The following is a 19,516-nucleotide window of genomic DNA, read 5'->3' as shown; positions in this document are numbered from 1 at the left end:
TTGTTTGTCATCTATATCAATAATCTGGGTGATAATGTGGTAACCTGGATCAGCAAGTTTGTGGATGACCCCCAGATTGGGGGTGTAGTGGACAGTGTGGATGCCTATCTAAACTTGCAGAATTATATGGACCAACTGGAAAACTGGGCTGAAAAATGACAGATGGAATTTAGAGCAGACAAATGTGTGATGTTGCACTTTGGGAGGACAAACCAGGGTAGGACTTGCACAGTGAACAGTAAGGAACTGAGGTGTGCAGTAGAACAGAGGGATCTCAGAATACAGGTAGATAAATCCTTGAAAGTGGTGTCACAGGTAGATAGGGTCGTAATAGGAGCTTTTGGCAAATTGGCCTTCATAAATCAAAGTATTGAGGACAGGAGTTAGGATGTTATTTTGGTAGGTCAAATATGATGGCAGAATATAGTATTAATGGTAAGACTTAGCAGTATGGAGGATCAGAGGGATCTTGGGGTCCGAGTCCATAGAACACTCAAAGCTGCTGTGCAAGTTGACTCTGGTTAAGAAAGCATATGGTGCATTGAGTTTAGGAGCTGAGAGATAATATTGTAGCTATATAGGACCCTCGTCAGACCCCACTTGGAGTACTGTGATCATTTGTAGTTGCCTCACTACAGGAAGGATGTGGAAACAATAGAAAGGGTGCAGAGGAGATTTACAAGGTTGTTGCCTGGATTGGGGAGCATGCCTTATGAGAATAAGTTGAGTGAACTTGGCCTTTTTTCCTTGGAGTGACAGAGGATTAGAGGTGATAGATGATGATGGCATTGATTGTGTGGTTAGTCAGAGGTTTTCTGCCAGGGCTGGAATGGCTAGCACAAGAGGGCACAGTTTTAAGGTGCCTGGAAGTAGGTATAGAGATGTCAGGGGTAAGTTTTTTTTTACACAGAGTGGTGAGTGTGTGGAATGGGCTGCCGGCGACGGTGGTGGTGGCAGATAGGATAGGGTCTTTTAAGAGACTCCTGGACAGGTACATGGAGCTCAGAAAAATAAAGGTCTGTCGGTAATCCTGGGTAACTTCTAAGGTAAGGGCATGTTCGGCACAGCTTTGTGGGTCAAGGGCCCTGTATTGTGCTGTAGGTTTTCTATGTTATGTTGAAGTATAAGAAAAAAATTGGAGTATGGTATTTGAAAGGGTACAGAGGATGTTGCTGGAAATGGAAGACCAGAGTTAAGGGAAAAGGCTGAATAGGTTAGGACATTATACCCTGGAGTGTAGGAGAATGAGGGAAGATTTGATAGAGGTATACAAAATTATGAGGAGTACACCTAGGGTTTGCAAACAAGCTTTTTCACCAAGGCTGGGTGAAACTGGAACAAGAGGTCATGGGCTAAGGGTGAAAAGTAAAACAATTAAGAGGAACATACACAAAGTGCTGGAGGAACTCAGTAGGTCTGGCAGCTTCTATGAAAATTAATAGTCATTGACCCAATAGTCAACTTTTTGGGTCGAGTGTCTTCTTCAGGACTAGAAAGGCAGTGGCAAGACGCCAGAATAAATAAGGTGGGGAGAAGGAAAGGAGGTCGAGCTAAAAGGCGATTGGTGAAACCAGGTGGGTGGGAAAGGTATAGGGCTGGAGAAAAAGGAGCTTTTAAAGGGAACCTCAGGGGAACAACTTCACTCGGGATGGTGGGAGCGTGGAACGAGCTGCTAGAGGAAGTGGATATGGGTTCGATTTCAACATTTAGGAGAATGAAGGGCTATGGTCTAGGTGTGGGCCGATGGGACTAACCAGAATAACAGGCATGGAACAGATGGGCCAAATGGCCTGTTTCTGTGCTGTAGTGCTCCATGATTCCATGTCTTCTAAAAGTTGTTTTTGAACCTCCCTCTGGCAGATCATTCTACACAGATACCGTCTTCTGTGAGTAAAAAAAAAATGCCCCTCAATTTCCTACTAAATTTTTTTCCCACATACTTTAAAGCAATGCCCTCCAGTTCTTCATTCCGAACCCTGAGAAAAAGATTAAGTGCGTCCCCTCGTGATTTTATACTCGTCAATAAAGTCATGTCATAAACGCGAGAAAGTCTGCAGATGCTGGAAGTCCAAAAGCAACACCTACAAAATCCTGGAGGAACTCAGCGTGTTCGGCGGCATTTGTGGAAATGAATAGATAGTCGACGTATCAGTTTGAGACCCTTCTTCAGGACTCGTGTCTCAGTCTCCTGCGCTCCAAAGAATAAATACCCGGCTCTCCAATCTCTTCTCGGTCTTTCTTCCCCATTTTCGAGCTCGAGTTCTGCCTGGTTTACAACTGTATGCATAGAATTTGTCTCAAACTCTTTTAGTAATGACCTCTATAGATTGTAAGCAATCAAAATTAAATTTGCCCTGAATTTGCTGTTGGATTTATTATGTATTAGTAACACACACGGCTTCTGCGTCGGGCAGGGGAGGGCGGAGAGAAGTCACAATCTCCCCGAGAAGTAACTGGGAACTGAAGTCATTGGGTCCGATCAGGATCCAGGTACAGCACTCTGGTATGTACCGGGAAACGAGGAAATATACTGTAGTAAACGTTTTCTCCACATGGTGGCGGAGTGGTGCAGGTTTATCTTCTGATACTATGTACTGTACTCTACCCATATTAAAAATTATCAATGTCTATGACTCCGCTACAAGATGCCGCGTATCTGTGAATGTAAATGTTATAAGTGGTTATCTACCTAGAGTGGAAATGGGCAGAAAGCCAGCAACTGATGTGTTGTTAGATACTGTCCTGGTCCCTGCGCTCACCCTGTTCCCTCAGTATCCCCAGGTACCCTCGGGTTTTCTCCACGCTCGATACCGCCGTCCCTCCCGACCTTTTGTACCGTCTCTGCTGGTTGATCCTCACCCTAATCCACACACGCAGTTCTCCGTCACGTTTCCATGACTGGATCCTAAAAGGATATCCTTTCTGACCGCCAGCCAACCAGAAGGGATGGGACATCAGCATCAGCGAGCCATGCTCCGGGCGCCCTGCCTCTCTCGCACTCCGATAAATGCAGCTCCCGGGTCGGTTGCCGCTATCTTCCCCGCAGACTCCTCGCATTCCTCTTGGGTGAATTATGTGGGCCAGAACCAACTGCCTCTTACTTCTCGCTAATGCAGGTAAACGGAATGTACAGTCCAAAATAAAGGAATGGAAGAGATTGTTTATAGCGGAAACTGTCGCGCGTTTTTTTTAAATTATGGGCCAAAGCAGGATTTAGTAAAAAATCAACGTACTTTTCTGAAGAGCCAGTGGCCATTTATAATCTGATGCAGCTGTGTGTCTCGAAATTACCTCTCCTTGGCGCATAAAGTGAAAGATTAACGGGCACGGACGGTGCATGTCCTAGTCTTTACTGTGGCACAAGAGGGCAGAGTGTCGCAGTTCTGATTGTATTCTAGGACAGTGTGTCTCAGTACAGACTCTGTGTACGGCAGGACACTGCGTACCAGCGGTGGCTGTGTTACGACTGTGCTGGTCTGTCTAGCTGTCACCCATTCCCTCTCCGCCTGCAGATATTTAATTTGTGGGTTGACCACCTCTTGCAAAATGCTACTCACATAACACGGGACGACAGACCCGGCCTGCAGTACACCAGGTCATCTGGAGCTCTTCGAGTTCGTGGCACCTTGCCTGAGAGAGGCGCTCAAAACTTCCCGCGTTTCAGGGTGTGAATTCAGTGGCGCTCAGCTGCGAGCTGCGCCTTTGATGACAGAAGTAACAGACATTAAAGAAATGTCATGGCATCTGGGTGCTATACCCAGGTACATAATTAAATGATAAACACAAGAGATTCTGAGATGCCAGAAATTCAGAGCAACGCACAAAAAATGCTGGAGGAACACAGCAAGTCAGGCAGCATCCATGGAAATGAATAGTCAACGTTACGGGCCGAGATCTTTCTTCAGGTCTTGTTTATTCAACGTCGGCGTTTGTTAAATATCGACTGTTTATTCTCTTCCATAGATGCTGCCTGACCTGCTGAGCTCCTCCAGCACTTTGTGGGTGTTGCATGTAATTAAATGGTTGTTTACATTTGTATTAAATTTTAATACAAACATCACCTTTCTTCCCTTCATCCAAATCACGCAATTACAAATCTTCCAAACTTTGCTCTGTTCAGCGTTTGACACTGACACAGTGTGAGAGATAGAGAGCATGACCAGTACTGTGTGTACAACAGGACGGCGTGAGATAGCACTGACTGTGTGTACAACAGGACCGTGTGAGATAGCACTGACTGTGCGTACAATAGGACAGTCTGAGATAGCACTGACAGTGTGTACAACAGGACCGTGTGAGATAGCACTGACTGTGCGTACAATAGGACAGTCTGAGATAGCACTGACTGTGTGTACAACAGGACGGCGTGAGATAGCACTGACTGTGCGTACAACAGGACGGCGTGAGATAGCACTGACTGTGTGTACAACAGGACCGTGTGAGATAGCACTGACTGTGCGTACAATAGGACAGTCTGAGATAGCACTGACAGTGTGTACAACAGGACCGTGTGAGATAGCACTGACTGTGCGTACAATAGGACAGTCTGAGATAGCACTGACTGTGTGTACAGCAGGACGGTGTGAGCCAGCACTGACTGTTCAGAAGCAGGTTTGTTGACACTGTGAAATGTGTTGTTTTGTGACAGCTCTACAGTGCTGGCATAAAAAAACTATAAATTACAATAAAATAGTTAATTAAATGAATCATTAAAATAATTAAAGAGCAATAGCAAGGTAGTGTTCATGAATGCATGGACCATTGAGAAATCTGGTGGTGTAGGGGAAGAAGCTGTCCCTAAAATGTTGAATATGGGTATTCAGTTCCTGTACATCCTCCCTGATTGCAGTAAAGAGAAGAGGGGTGTCCCGGATGGTGAGAGTGGATGCTGCTTTGGAAGATGACCTCCATGGCGGAGGCTCTGATTCTTTCTATCGGCATCTCCAAACCAGACAGTGATGTAACCCGTTCCAATGCTCTCCACTGAACGTCCGTAGAAATTTGCTAGAGTCTTTGGTGACATTGCAAATCTCCTCAAACTCCCACTGGCGTGATACGTTGGGCCCAGGATAGATCCTCTGAGATGCAACTTGAAACTGCTCCCCCTTTCCACCGCTGACCCCTCGATAAGGGTTGTTGTTTGTTCTCCTGGCTACCCCTTTCTGAAGTCCACCATCAGTTCCTTGGTCTTGCTGACATTGGATGCAAGTCTGTTTTGTTGTGACACCACTTGACTAGCCGATCCATTTTGCCTCCATACGCCTCCACATCGCCATCTGAGATAACAGTGCTGTTACCAGAGAATTTATAGATGGGATGTGAGCTGTGTCTATCCACATAGTCATCAGTAGAGCAGGGGTTAAGCATGTTTCCCTGTGGTATTATGGGACAGTGCATCCCAGTACTGGCTGAATACAACAGAACTGTGTTGGATCTCTTGCTGTCTGTAGAACAGGTTCAGTACTTTCAACAACCACTAGGTTCTTGAACTACCCTTGTAAGCCTAATCCTACATCAGCAATGGGACGCTACAGACAACTGCTTAGCTCTATTGCATCCATTTTTGCACTGATAATCGTGTTTTTGTGCTGTCTTTTTCTCTCCCTCTCATTGTCTTGTATAATTTATGTATAAGTTATACACTGTGTGTTCTGTACCTACTGCACCCACCTGTGATGTTGCTGTAAGCAAAGTTCTCATTGTACCTGTACCTCATGGTAATTGTACACGAAACAATTCACTTGACTGTATATGTGCATGCCAACAGTGAGTGAGTGCAGTTGTTTCTTTAATCACTGTCTGTATCCTTTAGGGCTTCTCCTTGGTCCAACCCACCAGGAATGCAGCGGCGTTCTCTTGCCCTACAGCACCCATGGAACTCTGCGGTACTTCCTGCCTCTGCCTGACTCCATCAGCAGGGCCAGGTGCTCCTGGATTCTCCTGGAGAATGCGGACGCCATCCACTTGGACGTTGTCTCCCATCAGACCACGTCCTGGGCCAAAGCCGGTTGCAAGTCTGCCTACTTGGAAATCAAACTGGAAGCAACAGAAAATGAAAGAGAGTTCTGTGGTCTCTTGTGGAGCGTCCCTGAGGCCGGCAGGAGGCTTGTGATCCGAGGGCGAGGGCCAGGTGTCATCATTCTTCAAACATCGGCATCCGGCTTCAAGCATGGACTTACCCTGTACTACTTGGGTAAGCCTCTCACAGCATTTCCAGCATTTGCAGATTTTCTCTTGTTTCCGACCTGGGGAAGCTTGTTGGTGCGAGGCACACCGGGATTCTGGCCACTATGAGTGTGGAGAGAAGTGGGTCTTTCCTCAGTTGTGTGTGTCCGGTTTTGTGTGAAAGGGAGAGACATTGGGGGAGGAGGGAATGCAAGGGAAGAACTTGTTTTTTGTAGAAATTTGACTGACAGTGAAATAGAGCAACATGCACAAAGTGCAGGAAGAAGCCAGAAGGTCAGACAGTCGATGTTTCAGGCCCTGACCCTTCACCAGGACTGGAAAGGAAGAAGGGGGAGGAGGACAAGCTGACAGGTGATAATCAAAACCAGGTTTTGGGGGGGGGAGGGGAGGGAGGAAGAGGCTGGGAGGTCATAGATCGAAGAGGTAAAGAGCTGAAGAAGAAGGAATCTGATAGGACAGGAGAGTGGACCAGTGGAGAAAAGGAAGGAGGAGGGGCACCAGAGGGAAGTGATGGGTACTTGGGGAGAAGAGAAAGGGTGAGAGGGAAACCAAATTGGGGGATGGAAAATGAGAGAGGGGGAGGGGAGAGAAATTACCAGACATTAGAGGAATCGAAGTTCATGCTGTCAGGTTAGAGGCTACCCAAATGGAATATGAAGTGTTGCTTCTCCAACATGAGGGTGGCCTCACTGTGACTGTAGAGGAAGTCACAGACCAACATGTCAGACTGGGAATAGGAAGACCAGCCTTTTGAGGCCAACAGAATGAAGTTGCTTGATGAAGCGATCCCCCAAACTACATCAGATCTTACCGATGTAGAGGAGGCTGCACTGGGAGCACTGGTACAGTAGGTGACCCCCCAACAGGTGAATAGTCACCTCACCTGGTAGGACTGCTTGGGGCCCTGAATGGTGCTGAGGGAGGAGGTTTTGAGCAGGTCCTACCTGGAGGGTAGGTGCCTGGAGGGAGATTGGTGGGGAGGGATGAGTGGACGAGGGAGTTATGGACAGAGCAGTCTCTGCAGAAAGCGCAGAGTGGGCTGGAGGGGCAGATATATTCAGTGGTAGGATCCCACTGAAGATGGCAATATGGAGAATAACATAGTGGATGTGGAGGCTCGTGGTGAGGACAAGAGCAACTCTATTCCTGTTATGGTAGCAGGAGAGTGGTGTGAGGACAGATGTCCATGAAATGGAGGGGGCTTGGGTGAGGGCAGCATCAATGGCAGAGGAAGGAAAACCCATTCTTAGAAGGAGGAGGACATATCTGGAATGGAAAGCCTCATCCTGGGAACAGATGCAGTGGACATGGAGGAACTGAGAAAAGAGAATAGCATTTTTACAAGTGATGGTGGGAAGAGGTCAGTAGGTTTATATCTCCAGAAATGGAGATAGAGAGAGATCAAGAAAGGGGAGAGAGATGTCCAAGATAGACCAAGTAAATTTGAGGGCAGGTTGAAAGTTGGAGGCAAAGTTGATGAAACTGACAAACTCAGCATGGGTGCATGAAGTTGTCGATGAAACTTAGAAGTAGGTGGGAGAGCACTCGCAGTGTAGGCTTGGAATATGGACTGTCCCACATAGCAACGAAAAAGCAGGTATAGCTGGAGCCCATGTGGATGTCCATGGCTTCACCTTGTGTTTGGAGAAAGTTCCAAAAGCCAAAAGAGAAATCAAATGGGCCAGTAGGAGTGTATGGGGACTGGATGGCCATTGTAAAAATGACGCCATCAGGGCCAGGGAACTTAGAGTGATCAAGAACGTGTGAAGTATCATGGGTGTAAGTGGGAAGGGGCTGAACAAAAGGGGGACAAACTGAAGTTGAGCTACGTGGGCATGAGTTCACTGGGGCAGGTGCATGTAGGAGCAATGGACGTACGCATACAGGTTTGTGATCTTGGGTAGGGTAGAAACGAGCAGTGTGGAGTAAGGGAACTTTGAGGTTAGTGGCAGTGGATAGGAGGTCTCCAGAGTCGATGAGGTTGGTAATGGTGCAGAAGACAATAGTTGGATGCTCTGTAGTGAGGTCCTCCCCTGGGGTAGGTACGAGGAGGTCCTCTCCTGGGAGTAGGTACGAGGAGGTCCTCTCCTGGGGGTAGGTACGAGGTGGTCCTCCCCTGGGGGTAGGTACCAGGAGGTCCTCCCCTGGGGGTAGGTACCAGGAGGTCCTCCCCTGGGGTAGGTACGAGGAGGTCCTCTCCTGATGTAGGTACGAGGAGGTCCTCTCCTGGGGTAGGTACGAGGAGGTCCTCTCCTGCGGGTAGGTACGAGGAGGTCCTCCCCTGGGGTAGGTACGAGGAGATGTCTGAGAGTTGCCACCTGGCCTCAGCAGGGTAGAGGTCAGTCTGCCACACTACACCAGACTGTGTGCGACTTTAACTTCAGAATTTGCGGTTCCTCTAGTTCCAGCCTCTTTGAACATAGAATCTGCACAGCACAGGAACCGGCCCCGCGGTCTTTATCATCTTCATTTTCCTTTGCGCTAATTTGGTTATCACGCAGGCAATTGCCAAGCCCTAAGCTCCTGGACTCTCTCCTAACCTTCTTTTGAGATGCTTTTTGAAACCTGCTGTCCACACAAAGCTTCTGGTCAGCTCTGTTGGTACATTGGCTCTCACGTTTTCTGATTAAAGTCTGATTGTGTGTCTTGGGACATTCGAGTACATGTATGTGTAGTGCATGCAGTGTGTGTGTGTGCGCGTGAGTGTGTGTGTGTGTGTGTGCGTGCGCGTGAGTGTGTGTGTGTGTATGTGTAGTGCATGCAGTGTGTGTGCGTGCGCGTGAGTGTGTGTGTGTGTATGTGTAGTGCATGCACTGTGTGTGTGTGCGCGTGAGTGTGTGTGTGTGTGTGTGTGTGCGTGCGCGTGAGTGTGTGTGTGTGTATGTGTAGTGCATGCACTGTGTGTGTGTGCGCGTGAGTGTGTGTGTGTGTATGTGTAGTGCATGCACTGTGTGTGTGTGCGCGTGAGTGTGTGTGTGTATGTGTAGTGCATGCACTGTGTGTGTGTGTGTGTGTGTGTGTGTGCGTGCACGTGAGTGTGTGTGTGTGTGTGTGTTTGTGTGTGTGAGTGTGTGTGTGTGTGTGTGTGAGAGAGTGTTTGTGTGAGTGTGTTTGTGTCTGTGTCTGTTTTATGTTTATAGGTTTCTGTGTCTGATTCTGTCACTGGTATATGTATGTTGTCACTTTTTCACCCATTAATTTGGCAGAAATTGTAATGTAAGTGGTGAGCCCCAGCATTTCTAAAATTGCAGCTGGAAAGCTCGGCATGTTTGGGGAATCTCACTCACACTTTGTTCTCATGTTTGGGACAGGTGAACTTAACAGAGAAATGGATTCAAATGCCTCAGAGCCACTGACCGCAATTCCAATCCTTTCTCCGGCCCAAGGAAAGCAAGATGTCTCCCAACTTGAAGTGAGCTCGGCCTCAATGGGACAAGTGCAGAGAGTCACTCCAGCAAACGGTGGAAATGAGCAGATGAGTAGAGGACCTGCCTGGATCCAACACCCCTCCCAGATTCCTGGAAGTCTCAATCTTCTCCTCCATCTCATTCTAGGAACCCAATCCCACCCAGACTCAGGAACCTCCCCAGCAGTACGGGATGCTCAGACAGAGCTCTATCCCAAGTCCACAGAAGGACTGAATTCTTCCGGAGAATCTGCTGCTACTGTCAACTCCATCTCTACCTTATATGCCACCTTCAACTCTACCCCAACACACACCAGCTCTGCAGAACCCTACCCCATCTCCAGCAATCAACACCACAGCACCTCCATCTTGCGATCTCGTTCTGTCTCCAGACACCAACCTAGCCCCAGCTCACTGCCTGAGCCAATTGCCTCCAATATCCCAGCCACCATTCTGAGCTCGGAATATGTCTCCACCAGAGGTCAGAGGTCATTGCCCTCTGCAACCTCCACCTCCAGGTCAAGCCTGGTCCTGAGGCCCAGCATTCGATCCTTGGTATTCAGACCCAAGGTCGATGCGAGACAGTCGTTAGCTCTGTCACTGGCTCCATCCGCAGACCCTCAGGTGGAAAATTTGGATGGTGTGATGACCCAAAGCATGGACAAAGTGGGCAGACCTTCTGCCCTGGGTTCAGAGTCCGGGAAAGAGCCAAGGCTGCCCTACAGCTGGACGGTGGGACGCTCCAGGCTGATCACGGCTCAAGGTGATGCGGGCAACGCAAGTGACGCCAAAGAGCGCCCGGGCAGGACCCAGTCAGACCATCCAAAACCCCAGCCCAGCTCCTCACGGCCACCTACGACCAGTCTTTCACGCAAAACTGACCAGGCGCCATCCAGCCAATCAGTGGGGAACATTTCCCTGGCAACGAGCTCTGACCTCAGGATGAGCCAACAGGGAGGTGAACAGCAGAGGAGCAGCCAATGGAACCCCTCGCCCCTGCTGGAGGACCGGTTTTCAGAGGGCGGCGAGGGCCCATCGCTGCCCGGATCTCAGGCACCGAGGCTGTTAGTCACATCGCCGACTCCCATCCGGGACCCCTCTCTCCGCATGAGGTCTCTTTCCAGCGAGGGAGAGGCGACAGTGTCCCTGGACTTCGATTACGTGAGCGGGACAGAAAGAACTGGTGACCCAGTGCCAGTCCAGAGGCAGGAATTCCCTGCCTCTCCCAGTCAGCCGGTCACTCCATCAGAGCAAAGGGAAGGGCAAAGCAGTCTGGGGAAACACACGACTTTTGCCCCTCGGACCAGGCGCATCCCTGTACTGTCCACCCAAGATTCAAACGCCCAGTATCTCAGTAGCTATCCCCTGCAGACTCCAGCAACGGTGACTCATTTTGAAGGCATGCAGAGGAAATACCACGTCAAAGACATTTCCTGGACTGCTCCACACACGGTGACTAAAGCAGGGCCGTGGAATGTGTTTGATATTCGCAAGCTGATGAGCCATTCTTCAAAGCTCTGCACGCAGGGAGTTTCCAACGGCCACGAAGCAGGCGCAGAAGGTTTGAGCCGTGCGTCACATCGCGGCCCCAGTGCACAGCCAGCTGGAATGCCGTCAGCTGCTCCTGCTCTGGGTAACGGGGAGACAACACCACGTTCCTCACGTTCAGCAGGAATGGACGAAAGGGCTTCGGCAACACCACCCACCAGCTCGCCTGGCTTCGAACTTGCGAAGCTCCCTAACGCTGAAGGGAGTGGAGACGGAGTAGCTTCAGGTGAACGGACAAAGACTGGTGATGGGTGGCTTACTGATGGAGATACCACAGTGGAGGTCAGTGAGAATACCCACAGACCAGACCAAAAGCTGATGGTTACTCCAAGTGTTAAGGCCAATTTAGAATTCCTGGTCACTTCCACTTTATCAGATATGGACAAGGACAGAAACAGATTAGAAACTACTGGTGGGAGCTCCACAGGACCAGCGTTAAGAGCAGAACTTTTGGGGGAAGCCCTGCGGTTGGAAGGAGGAAGCAGTTCACCCTCCAACTCCGACCAGGAAAATAGTGCGGAGTCGCTGCCGACGGTTACCGTTGTACCGGGGGCCGGGATCCTGTCAACCTTCAACCCTGAGCCCTCCTTATCACAGCCTCTGGCAAATGCAAATTTGCAACCCACTGAAGTTGACCTGAGTGAGACCCCAGCCAGCGAGATGGACCATCACACTGAGGAGAGGATTTCAACCACCCCAACAGTCGCATGGTTTCCATGGGGATCGTCAGTGTTGCCCAATAACAGGCCACCCTCGCAGACCACATTGTCCAGAGCACGGTCTTCGGGAGGGAAGTCGACCTCACCAACAGACACCTCCGTGTCAGCCAACAACCAGGACAGGACTGAAGTCGGACAGGCAGTGTTTGCCCTAGAGACTCTGGAATTCTCAGAACAGGCCCACCCTGGGACAGTCACCAACTTGGACCAGTCCCAGTTTGGCCTTCAAACAACCTCTCAGCCTCCAGTTGAGCAAGGGGGTGTGCTGAGTTGGCAAACGGCTGGCAGCCCCTTTCCAGTCTGGAGTGAAGAACCAACCCTGCCAACCACCATAAGTTTCAACCTTAACCTTCTGTCACCATCTTCTGAACAGGGACCTATAGCCAGTGATGAATCTGTCATGTCAAGGACACACCAGCTGAGACCAGTGACTTCAAAGCCCCATGTTATAAATATCGGCACAGAGGATCTTGGTGCCCTACCAACACGACCAGCAGGGCCTTGGTTAAGTGAACAATGGCTTAGGAATATATTACCAACTATAACAGATCCCACCACCAACATTACTGAGATTGATTTAGTGACAGTAACGGCCTATTCTGGCCGTCCCCCAGCATCTGGCCCTGAAACAGCAACATCATTTTCATCAGTATTAGTAATGACTGAGTTCATGACAACGCATCGCACTCCCAGCCCCTCAGCACTCAGCAACGATAACAGCAGGGCATGGAACAGAGACATCAGTCAGACACAGAGCACAGGTGTCAGTCAGTCATGGAGCACAGAGGTCAGTCAGTCACGGAGCACAGAGGTCAGTCAGTCACGGAGCACAGGCGTCAGTCAGACACGGAGCACAGAGGTCAGTCAGTCACGGAGCACAGGTGTCAGTCAGTCACGGAGCACAGAGGTCAGGCAGACACGGAGCACAGGTGTCAGTCAGTCACGGAGCACAGAGGTCAGGCAGACACGGAGCACAGGTGTCAGTCAGTCATGGAGCACAGAGGTCAGTCAGTCACAGAACAGAGACATCAGTCAGACACAGAGCACAGAGGTCAGTCAGTCACGGAGCACAGGTGTCAGTCAGACATGGAGCACAGAGGTCAGTCAGTCACGGAGCACAGGCGTCAGTCAGTCACGGAGCACAGGCGTCAGTCAGTCACGGAGCACAGGCGTCAGGCAGACACGGAGCACAGAGGTTATTAAGACACAGAGCACAGACGTCAGTCGGACACGGAGCACAGACGTCAGTCGGACACGGAGCACAGACGTCAGTCGGACACGGAGCACAGACGTCAGTCGGACACGGAGCACAGACGTCAGTCGGACACGGAGCACAGACGTCAGTCGGACACGGAGCACAGACGTCAGTCGGACACGGAGCACAGACGTCAGTCGGACACGGAGCACAGACGTCAGTCGGACACGGAGCACAGACATCAGTTGGACACGGAGCACAGAGGTCAGTCGGACACGGAGCACAGACGTTAGTCAGTCACAGAACACAGACATCAGTCGGACACGGAGCACAGACGTTAGTCAGTCACAGAACACAGACATCAGTCGGACACGGAGCACAGAGGTCAGTCAGACACAGAGCACAGGCGTCGGTCAGACACAGAGCACTGACGACTTTCAGTCACAGGACAGAGACATCGGTCAGACATGGAGCACGGATACTGGTTGGAAGTTGAGCACAAATGCCAGTCAGATACTGAATACGGATGTCAGTCATGCACAGAACTTGGCTCTCAGTCGGACACGTAGCCCAAGTAACAGCCGGACACAGGGCCCAGATATCAATCAGACACAGGGCCCGGATGTCAGTCAGACACTGGGCCCAGAAGTCAGTCTGACACATGGCCCGGATATCAGTCAGACAGTGGGCCCGGATATCAGTCGGACACTGAGGCCAGAAGCCAGTCAGACACGGGGCCAAGGTGTCAGCTGGACACAGGGTCCGGACATCAGTCAGACAAGGAGCACAGGTATCAATTGGACACTCAGCCCAGTTATCAGTCAGACATGGACCAAGGGTATCATCAGTCGAACAGTGAACTCAGATATCAGTCAGATGTGGGACACAAATGTCAGTCAGAAATGGGAAACAAGTATCAATCGGACACATGGCACAGATGTCAGTCAGACATGGAACATGGACATCAGTCGGACATGGAGTGCAGGTACAATTCAGACACTGAACCGATTCTTTAGTGGGACACTGGGCCCGGGTCACACTCGGAGCACAGGTGTAAGTCAGTCACTGGGCCCTGACATCAGTCAGACACCTGGCCTGGGAGCCAGTCAGACGCAGGGTGAGGGCATCAGTCGGACACTGGGCCCAGACGTCAGATGGACATGGGGTCAGGATATCAGCCGGACAGGAGGCCCGGACATCAGTCAGACAGGGAACACAGACATTGGCCAACAGCAGGACACAGATATAATTCATACACCTAGCCCAGAAATCAGTCAGACGTGGGGCCCAGACATCAGTCGGACACAGGACCAGGGCGTCAGTCAGGCGCAGGGCCCGGGCGTCAGTCAGGCGCCGGGCCCGGGCGTCAGTCAGGCGCCGGGCCCGGGCGTCAGTCAGGCGCCGGGCCCGGGCGTCAGTCAGGCGCCGGGCCCGGGCGCCAGTCAGGCGCCGGGCGAGGGCGCCAGTCAGGCGCCGGGCGAGGGCGCCAGTCAGGCGCCGGGCCCGGGCGCCAGTCAGACACAGGGCGAGGGCGTCAGTCAGGCGCCGGGCCCAGGCGCCAGTCAGGCGCCGGGCGAGGGCGCCAGTCAGGCGCCGGGCGAGGGCGCCAGTCAGGCGCCGGGCGAGGGCGCCAGTCAGGCGCCGGGCGAGGGCGCCAGTCAGGCGCCGGGCGAGGGCGCCAGTCAGGCGCCGGGCGAGGGCGTCAGTCAGGCGCCGGGCCCGGGCGCCAGTCAGGCACAGGGCCCGGGCGCCAGTCAGGCACAGGGCCCGGGCGCCAGTCAGGCACAGGGCCCGGGCGCCAGTCAGGCACAGGGCCCGGGCGCCAGTCAGGCACAGGGCCCGGGCGCCAGTCAGGCACAGGGCCCGGGCGCCAGTCAGGCACAGGGCCCGGGCGTCAGTCAGACACAGGGCCCGGGCGTCAGTCAGACACAGGGTGAGGGCATCAGTCAGACATGGAGCACAGACATTAGCCAGTTGCAGAACACAGATATAATTCAGACATGGTTCTTGGAAGTCAGTCGGACACAGGGCACGGACATGAGTCAGACGCTGGGCCCAGACATCAGACAGACACAGGGCACAGACGTCAGGCGGACAGGGAGCCTGGAAGTCAGTCAGACACAGGGCATGGACATGAGACAGACAGGTGGCCTAGAAGTGAATCACGCATGGAACAGGCTTGGCACTGCTGTCAGTTTGCCCACACCAAGCACTGGATCAGTGGCTTTCCTACTCCCGACATCCCCGCCTAGCACCGCCTCCCCTGTCAGGCCAACATCTACAGCTGCTGACAGAGAGACAGGAAGAACTGTACAAGGCACCAGTCAGCAGCTCCCACTGGGAACACGCAGGGCTGCAGGGAATACAGCCTCACTGTCCACCCCTCCACTGGGACGGAAACAGATTTTTATCGTGGAGGACCAGCTGCCACTGGTCAGAGGTAAGTCTGGTCAGATCTAACTGTGACCTTATGGTTTTCTCTGTATGGTGTGCTGAGGTGTTGATATTGTCTACACGGGACTTCAGAGACTGAGGCAGAATCAATCATTCCCAGGACTAGAGTGTGGAATAGAGTTTCATGGGTTAAGGTGGCCGATGGCTTCTCAGATTTCTCTTACTTGAACCTTTAAGGCACAACAGGGACACTATCAAGCAAACAGCAATATTAAAACGTTTCCATTGTAGGGCAGCAGGCAGAGAAAGACAGCCTTCATTTATGCCCCTTGGTGCCTTCCTGTCCTCAGAGTAACCAATCAGATCCAGTGTTGTTGGAGCTGCATTTCAACCAATCAGGTGCAAGGTATTACACTTACGCTGTGAGCCTTATTGCTGCTGGAAGGATTTTGACAATACAGGTGGCAAACCCCTCCCTGCAGGCACCACATAGCACATCTGAACTGCTTTACGTGGCTGGTCCAGTTCCGGTTCTGGTAAATACCGATCATCAAAATGTTGATGATGGGCTGAACAATAATAATGGGGCTGAAAATCAAGGAGAGGTGGCCAGGGTCTGTATACAGAGAGAGTCCTTGCTGGCAGCTGTGATATGAATCTCCTCTAGGTCTTACTGAGTGTGTGCAGGCAGTGTTATTATCTCAGGAGGTCATTGAGGAATGGCAAAGCAGCTGAAGATAGTTGCACTCAGGTTGCTACATCCAGGAACCATGTCCATGGAACCATGGTTGTTCCATGTCCTAGTGACAGGGTGATTGACCTGCAGAAACCACAACAGTATTCCTTTCTTGATGCTCCATCAATAACTCCAAAAGACTGGAAGTAGAGTAAATACTGAAAGGCTTTTATTAGCAGTAAAGTGTGACCTCCACCATGCTGAGTATCTGCCCTGGACTGAGAGGAGGAGCAATGGCCCAATCACCTTTATTCAGGGGACTGTGGGAGGAGCCACAGGGACAGTCAGCAGAGGGGAGTGTCCAGACAGGTAACCCAGTTACAGCATATATATATGGTTTACCACATTTCTACAAGGCCTGATCCAGTTATCTTTTCCTATTGATGTTGGGAGCTAGGGCTTTACTCTTTGGAGAGAAGGAGGATGAGAGGAGACATGATAGAGGTGTACAAGATAATAAGAGGAATAGATAGAGTGGATAGCCAGCGCCTCTTCCCCAGGGCACCACTGCTCAGTACAAGAGGACATGGCTTTAAGGTAAGGGGTGGGAAGTTCAAAGGGGATATTAGAGGAAGGTTTTTTACTCAGAGAGTGGTTGGTGCGTGGAATGCACTGCCTGAGTCAGTGGTGGAGGCAGATACACTAGTGAAGTTTAAGAGACTACTAGACAGGTATATGGAGGAATTTAAGGTGGGGGCTTATATGGGAGGCAGGGTTTGAGGGTCGGCACAACATTGTGGGCCGAAGGGCCTGTACTGTGCTGTATATTCTATGTTCTATGTTAACAAGAATCCTTTGGGGTCATCATCAAAGTTGAGTTTATTGTTATATGCCCAGGTGAAATGATAAAATTACTTGTGCATATGACAATAAACTTGACTTTGACTTTGAAGGAGATTTGATGTCATACGTGGAGAAATGCTTCCTTGATGTTAAGGGAAGTCATTATCTCCTCACCTCAGAATTGAGCTCTTGTGTCCATGTTTGGAGCTGAGTGGTCCAGACAGAAGCCAAATCAGAGAATCAAAAGGCAAATTGTTGGTAAGTGTTGCTTGATAGCATAGTCGACAAAGGCTAACAGTGAATGGAAAATACAACAGGGAGGACCCTTCTCACCATTAGTCACACAAGTTCCTGTTGGACATTGTGAGTCATTCTGTCAAATAACTTGAACAGTGAGTGTGGATAACTCTGAGAGGATCCAGCATCTCCTTTCCCATAGGACCATTTGTGCAGACATCTGCCTGAGTGACCTATGGTCATAGGTGTACCTCTGCACAAACCTTTGAGGGAACCAGTTCCGAATGAACAGAATGTTCCAGACTCTAGAGTAAACATTTATGCAACCCTTTCTCCACAGCACTGGAGATGAGTATGATCTCGGCACATAGTGACACCCTGTATTTATGTACTGAGGATCTATGAACAGCTCGACACAACGGCATACATTAATCTGAGGGTTCCTTTCCCTTCAAAGCTTGGTTCTGCAGATTAGATCCATGTTTGATTTCCATGTGGAATGGAAGATAGATGACTGGCCTATTGGCCACACTACACCACACACAGCAGCCCTGGTACAACTGACCTCCTGGTTCTCTTCTGCAATCAAGATGGAGTGTCCTTCACGCGATCCCAGTTTTTGTTTCACCATGTCTCCACCTAGTCCTTGACCCCAAGCCTTGGTCCCAGCAACTTTAGGAGATCAGACCTGATGGCAGAATGGAGCAAGTATTGGCTGGATAAATTGCCGAAGAGCATAGTATTGCATTTGCTGAGATTCAAATCTGGGTCTGAGCAGAAATGGTGATGTCATCTGTATATAGGGGGGCTTTGATCAGACTGCCCCTACTGCCTGGGATTATCACCCCTCTTAGATCCTCGATCTTCTGATGGATTCTGCTTAAAGTTTGATATCAAACCTTTGCCACAGGAAACAGTTGAGGCCAGTTCATTGGCTATATTTAAGAGGGAGTTAGATATGGCCCTTGTGGCTAAAGGGATCAGGGGGTATGGTGAGAAGGCAGGTACAGGGTTCTGAGTTGGATGATCAGCCATGATCGTACTGAATGGCGGTGCAGGCTCAAAGGGCCGAATGGCCTACTCCTGCACCTATTTTCTATGTTTCTATCATGAACAAAATGAGTCAGAAGGAGTGCATTGTCACTTTAACTCCAGGTTTGACTAGGAAGATTACCATTTCCCACCTGTTAATTTGGGCTGCACTACAGTGATCTACAAAGTGTAATCATTCCAGTTACTGATTCCATTCTCAAAGCCCAAAATGTCCATCGCGTATATGTGTGATATTCTGCCAAAAAACTTCTCCTACTCCCAACAGACCAGGAAAGTAGGTGATTGTATCGCTGACTAGTGGAGGCCTGTGACAGAACTTCCTACTAGGTAGGCTGTAGATCTGGTCCCGGTGCTTCAGGGCAGGCTTGGCACAATTGACAAGAATCCAACAATTCACATTAAGCAGTGAGGTGGCTCACCAATATCTGATCTCTATCATCCGCTTCTGCTTGTTGATAAGGGTGATGATGTCCTTTCTCGTGGATCCTGACTGCTGCCAGCTCAAAACATCATGCTGAGCGTGTCCAGAAAGTCTGAACCCATCCATCCCCAAAGTTGAAAGTAAATTCATTATCGAAGTACATCACCATGTACAAACTTGAGATTCATTTTCTTGCAGGCATACTCAATAAATCAATAATAGAGTAATAACCAGAATAAAATTAATGCAAGACCATACCAACCTGGGCACTCAACCAATGTGCAAATGCAGAAAGAAAGGACTAAGAATAATAAATAAATAAGCAATAAATATCGAGAACATAAGATAGTCCTTGAAAATGGGTTGTGGGGACATTTCAATGATGGGACAAGTGAAGTTGAGAGAAGTTGTCCCTTTTAGTTCAAGAAACTGATGGCCTTGGGGCAGTAACTGCTCCTGAACGTGGTGGTATGAGTCCTGAGACTCCTGTGCCACCTTCCTTTTGGCAGCAGCAAGAAGCGAGCATAGGGGTAGGTAGGGGTCCCTGATGCAGGTTGCTGTTTTCCTGCAGCAACGTTTCATGTAGATGTGTTCAATGTGCTCGTGTAGATTGTGGAGGCAATTAGTAATGGCCTTTCAAAATTCACTAGATTCTGGAATGGTTCCAGAAGAAGACTGGAAAATTGCAAATGTCACTCCAAATTGCAGAAGAAAGGAAATTGTAGGCCAGTTTGTCTGACCTCAGTGGTTGGGAAGATTGGAGTTGATTGTTAAGGATGTGGTTTTGGGGTTGTTGGAGGCACATGATAAAAGAGGCCACAATCAGCATGGTTTTCTC

At 50.2% G+C, this 19,516-nt stretch overlaps 1 protein-coding gene across 1 annotated transcript in view; it reads left to right on the top strand.

The window, feature by feature from the left end:
- The first annotated feature begins 2,903 nt into the window (after positions 1-2,903).
- The window catches only part of LOC140202424 (uncharacterized), a 68,781-nt gene continuing 52,168 nt past the window's right edge, over positions 2,904-19,516 (top strand). Inside the window, exons 1-3 of the mRNA XM_072267292.1 lie at positions 2,904-3,116; positions 5,813-6,193; positions 9,498-15,494. Coding sequence (XP_072123393.1) covers positions 3,074-3,116; positions 5,813-6,193; positions 9,498-15,494 — 6,421 coding nt within the window. The 5' untranslated portion in view covers positions 2,904-3,073. The remainder of the gene's footprint in view (positions 3,117-5,812; positions 6,194-9,497; positions 15,495-19,516) is intronic.

This window comes from Mobula birostris, chromosome 9 (assembly GCF_030028105.1).
Source record: "Mobula birostris isolate sMobBir1 chromosome 9, sMobBir1.hap1, whole genome shotgun sequence".
Taxonomy (NCBI): Eukaryota; Metazoa; Chordata; class Chondrichthyes; order Myliobatiformes; family Myliobatidae; genus Mobula; species Mobula birostris.
This window is presented reverse-complemented; position numbering and strand designations above follow the sequence as displayed.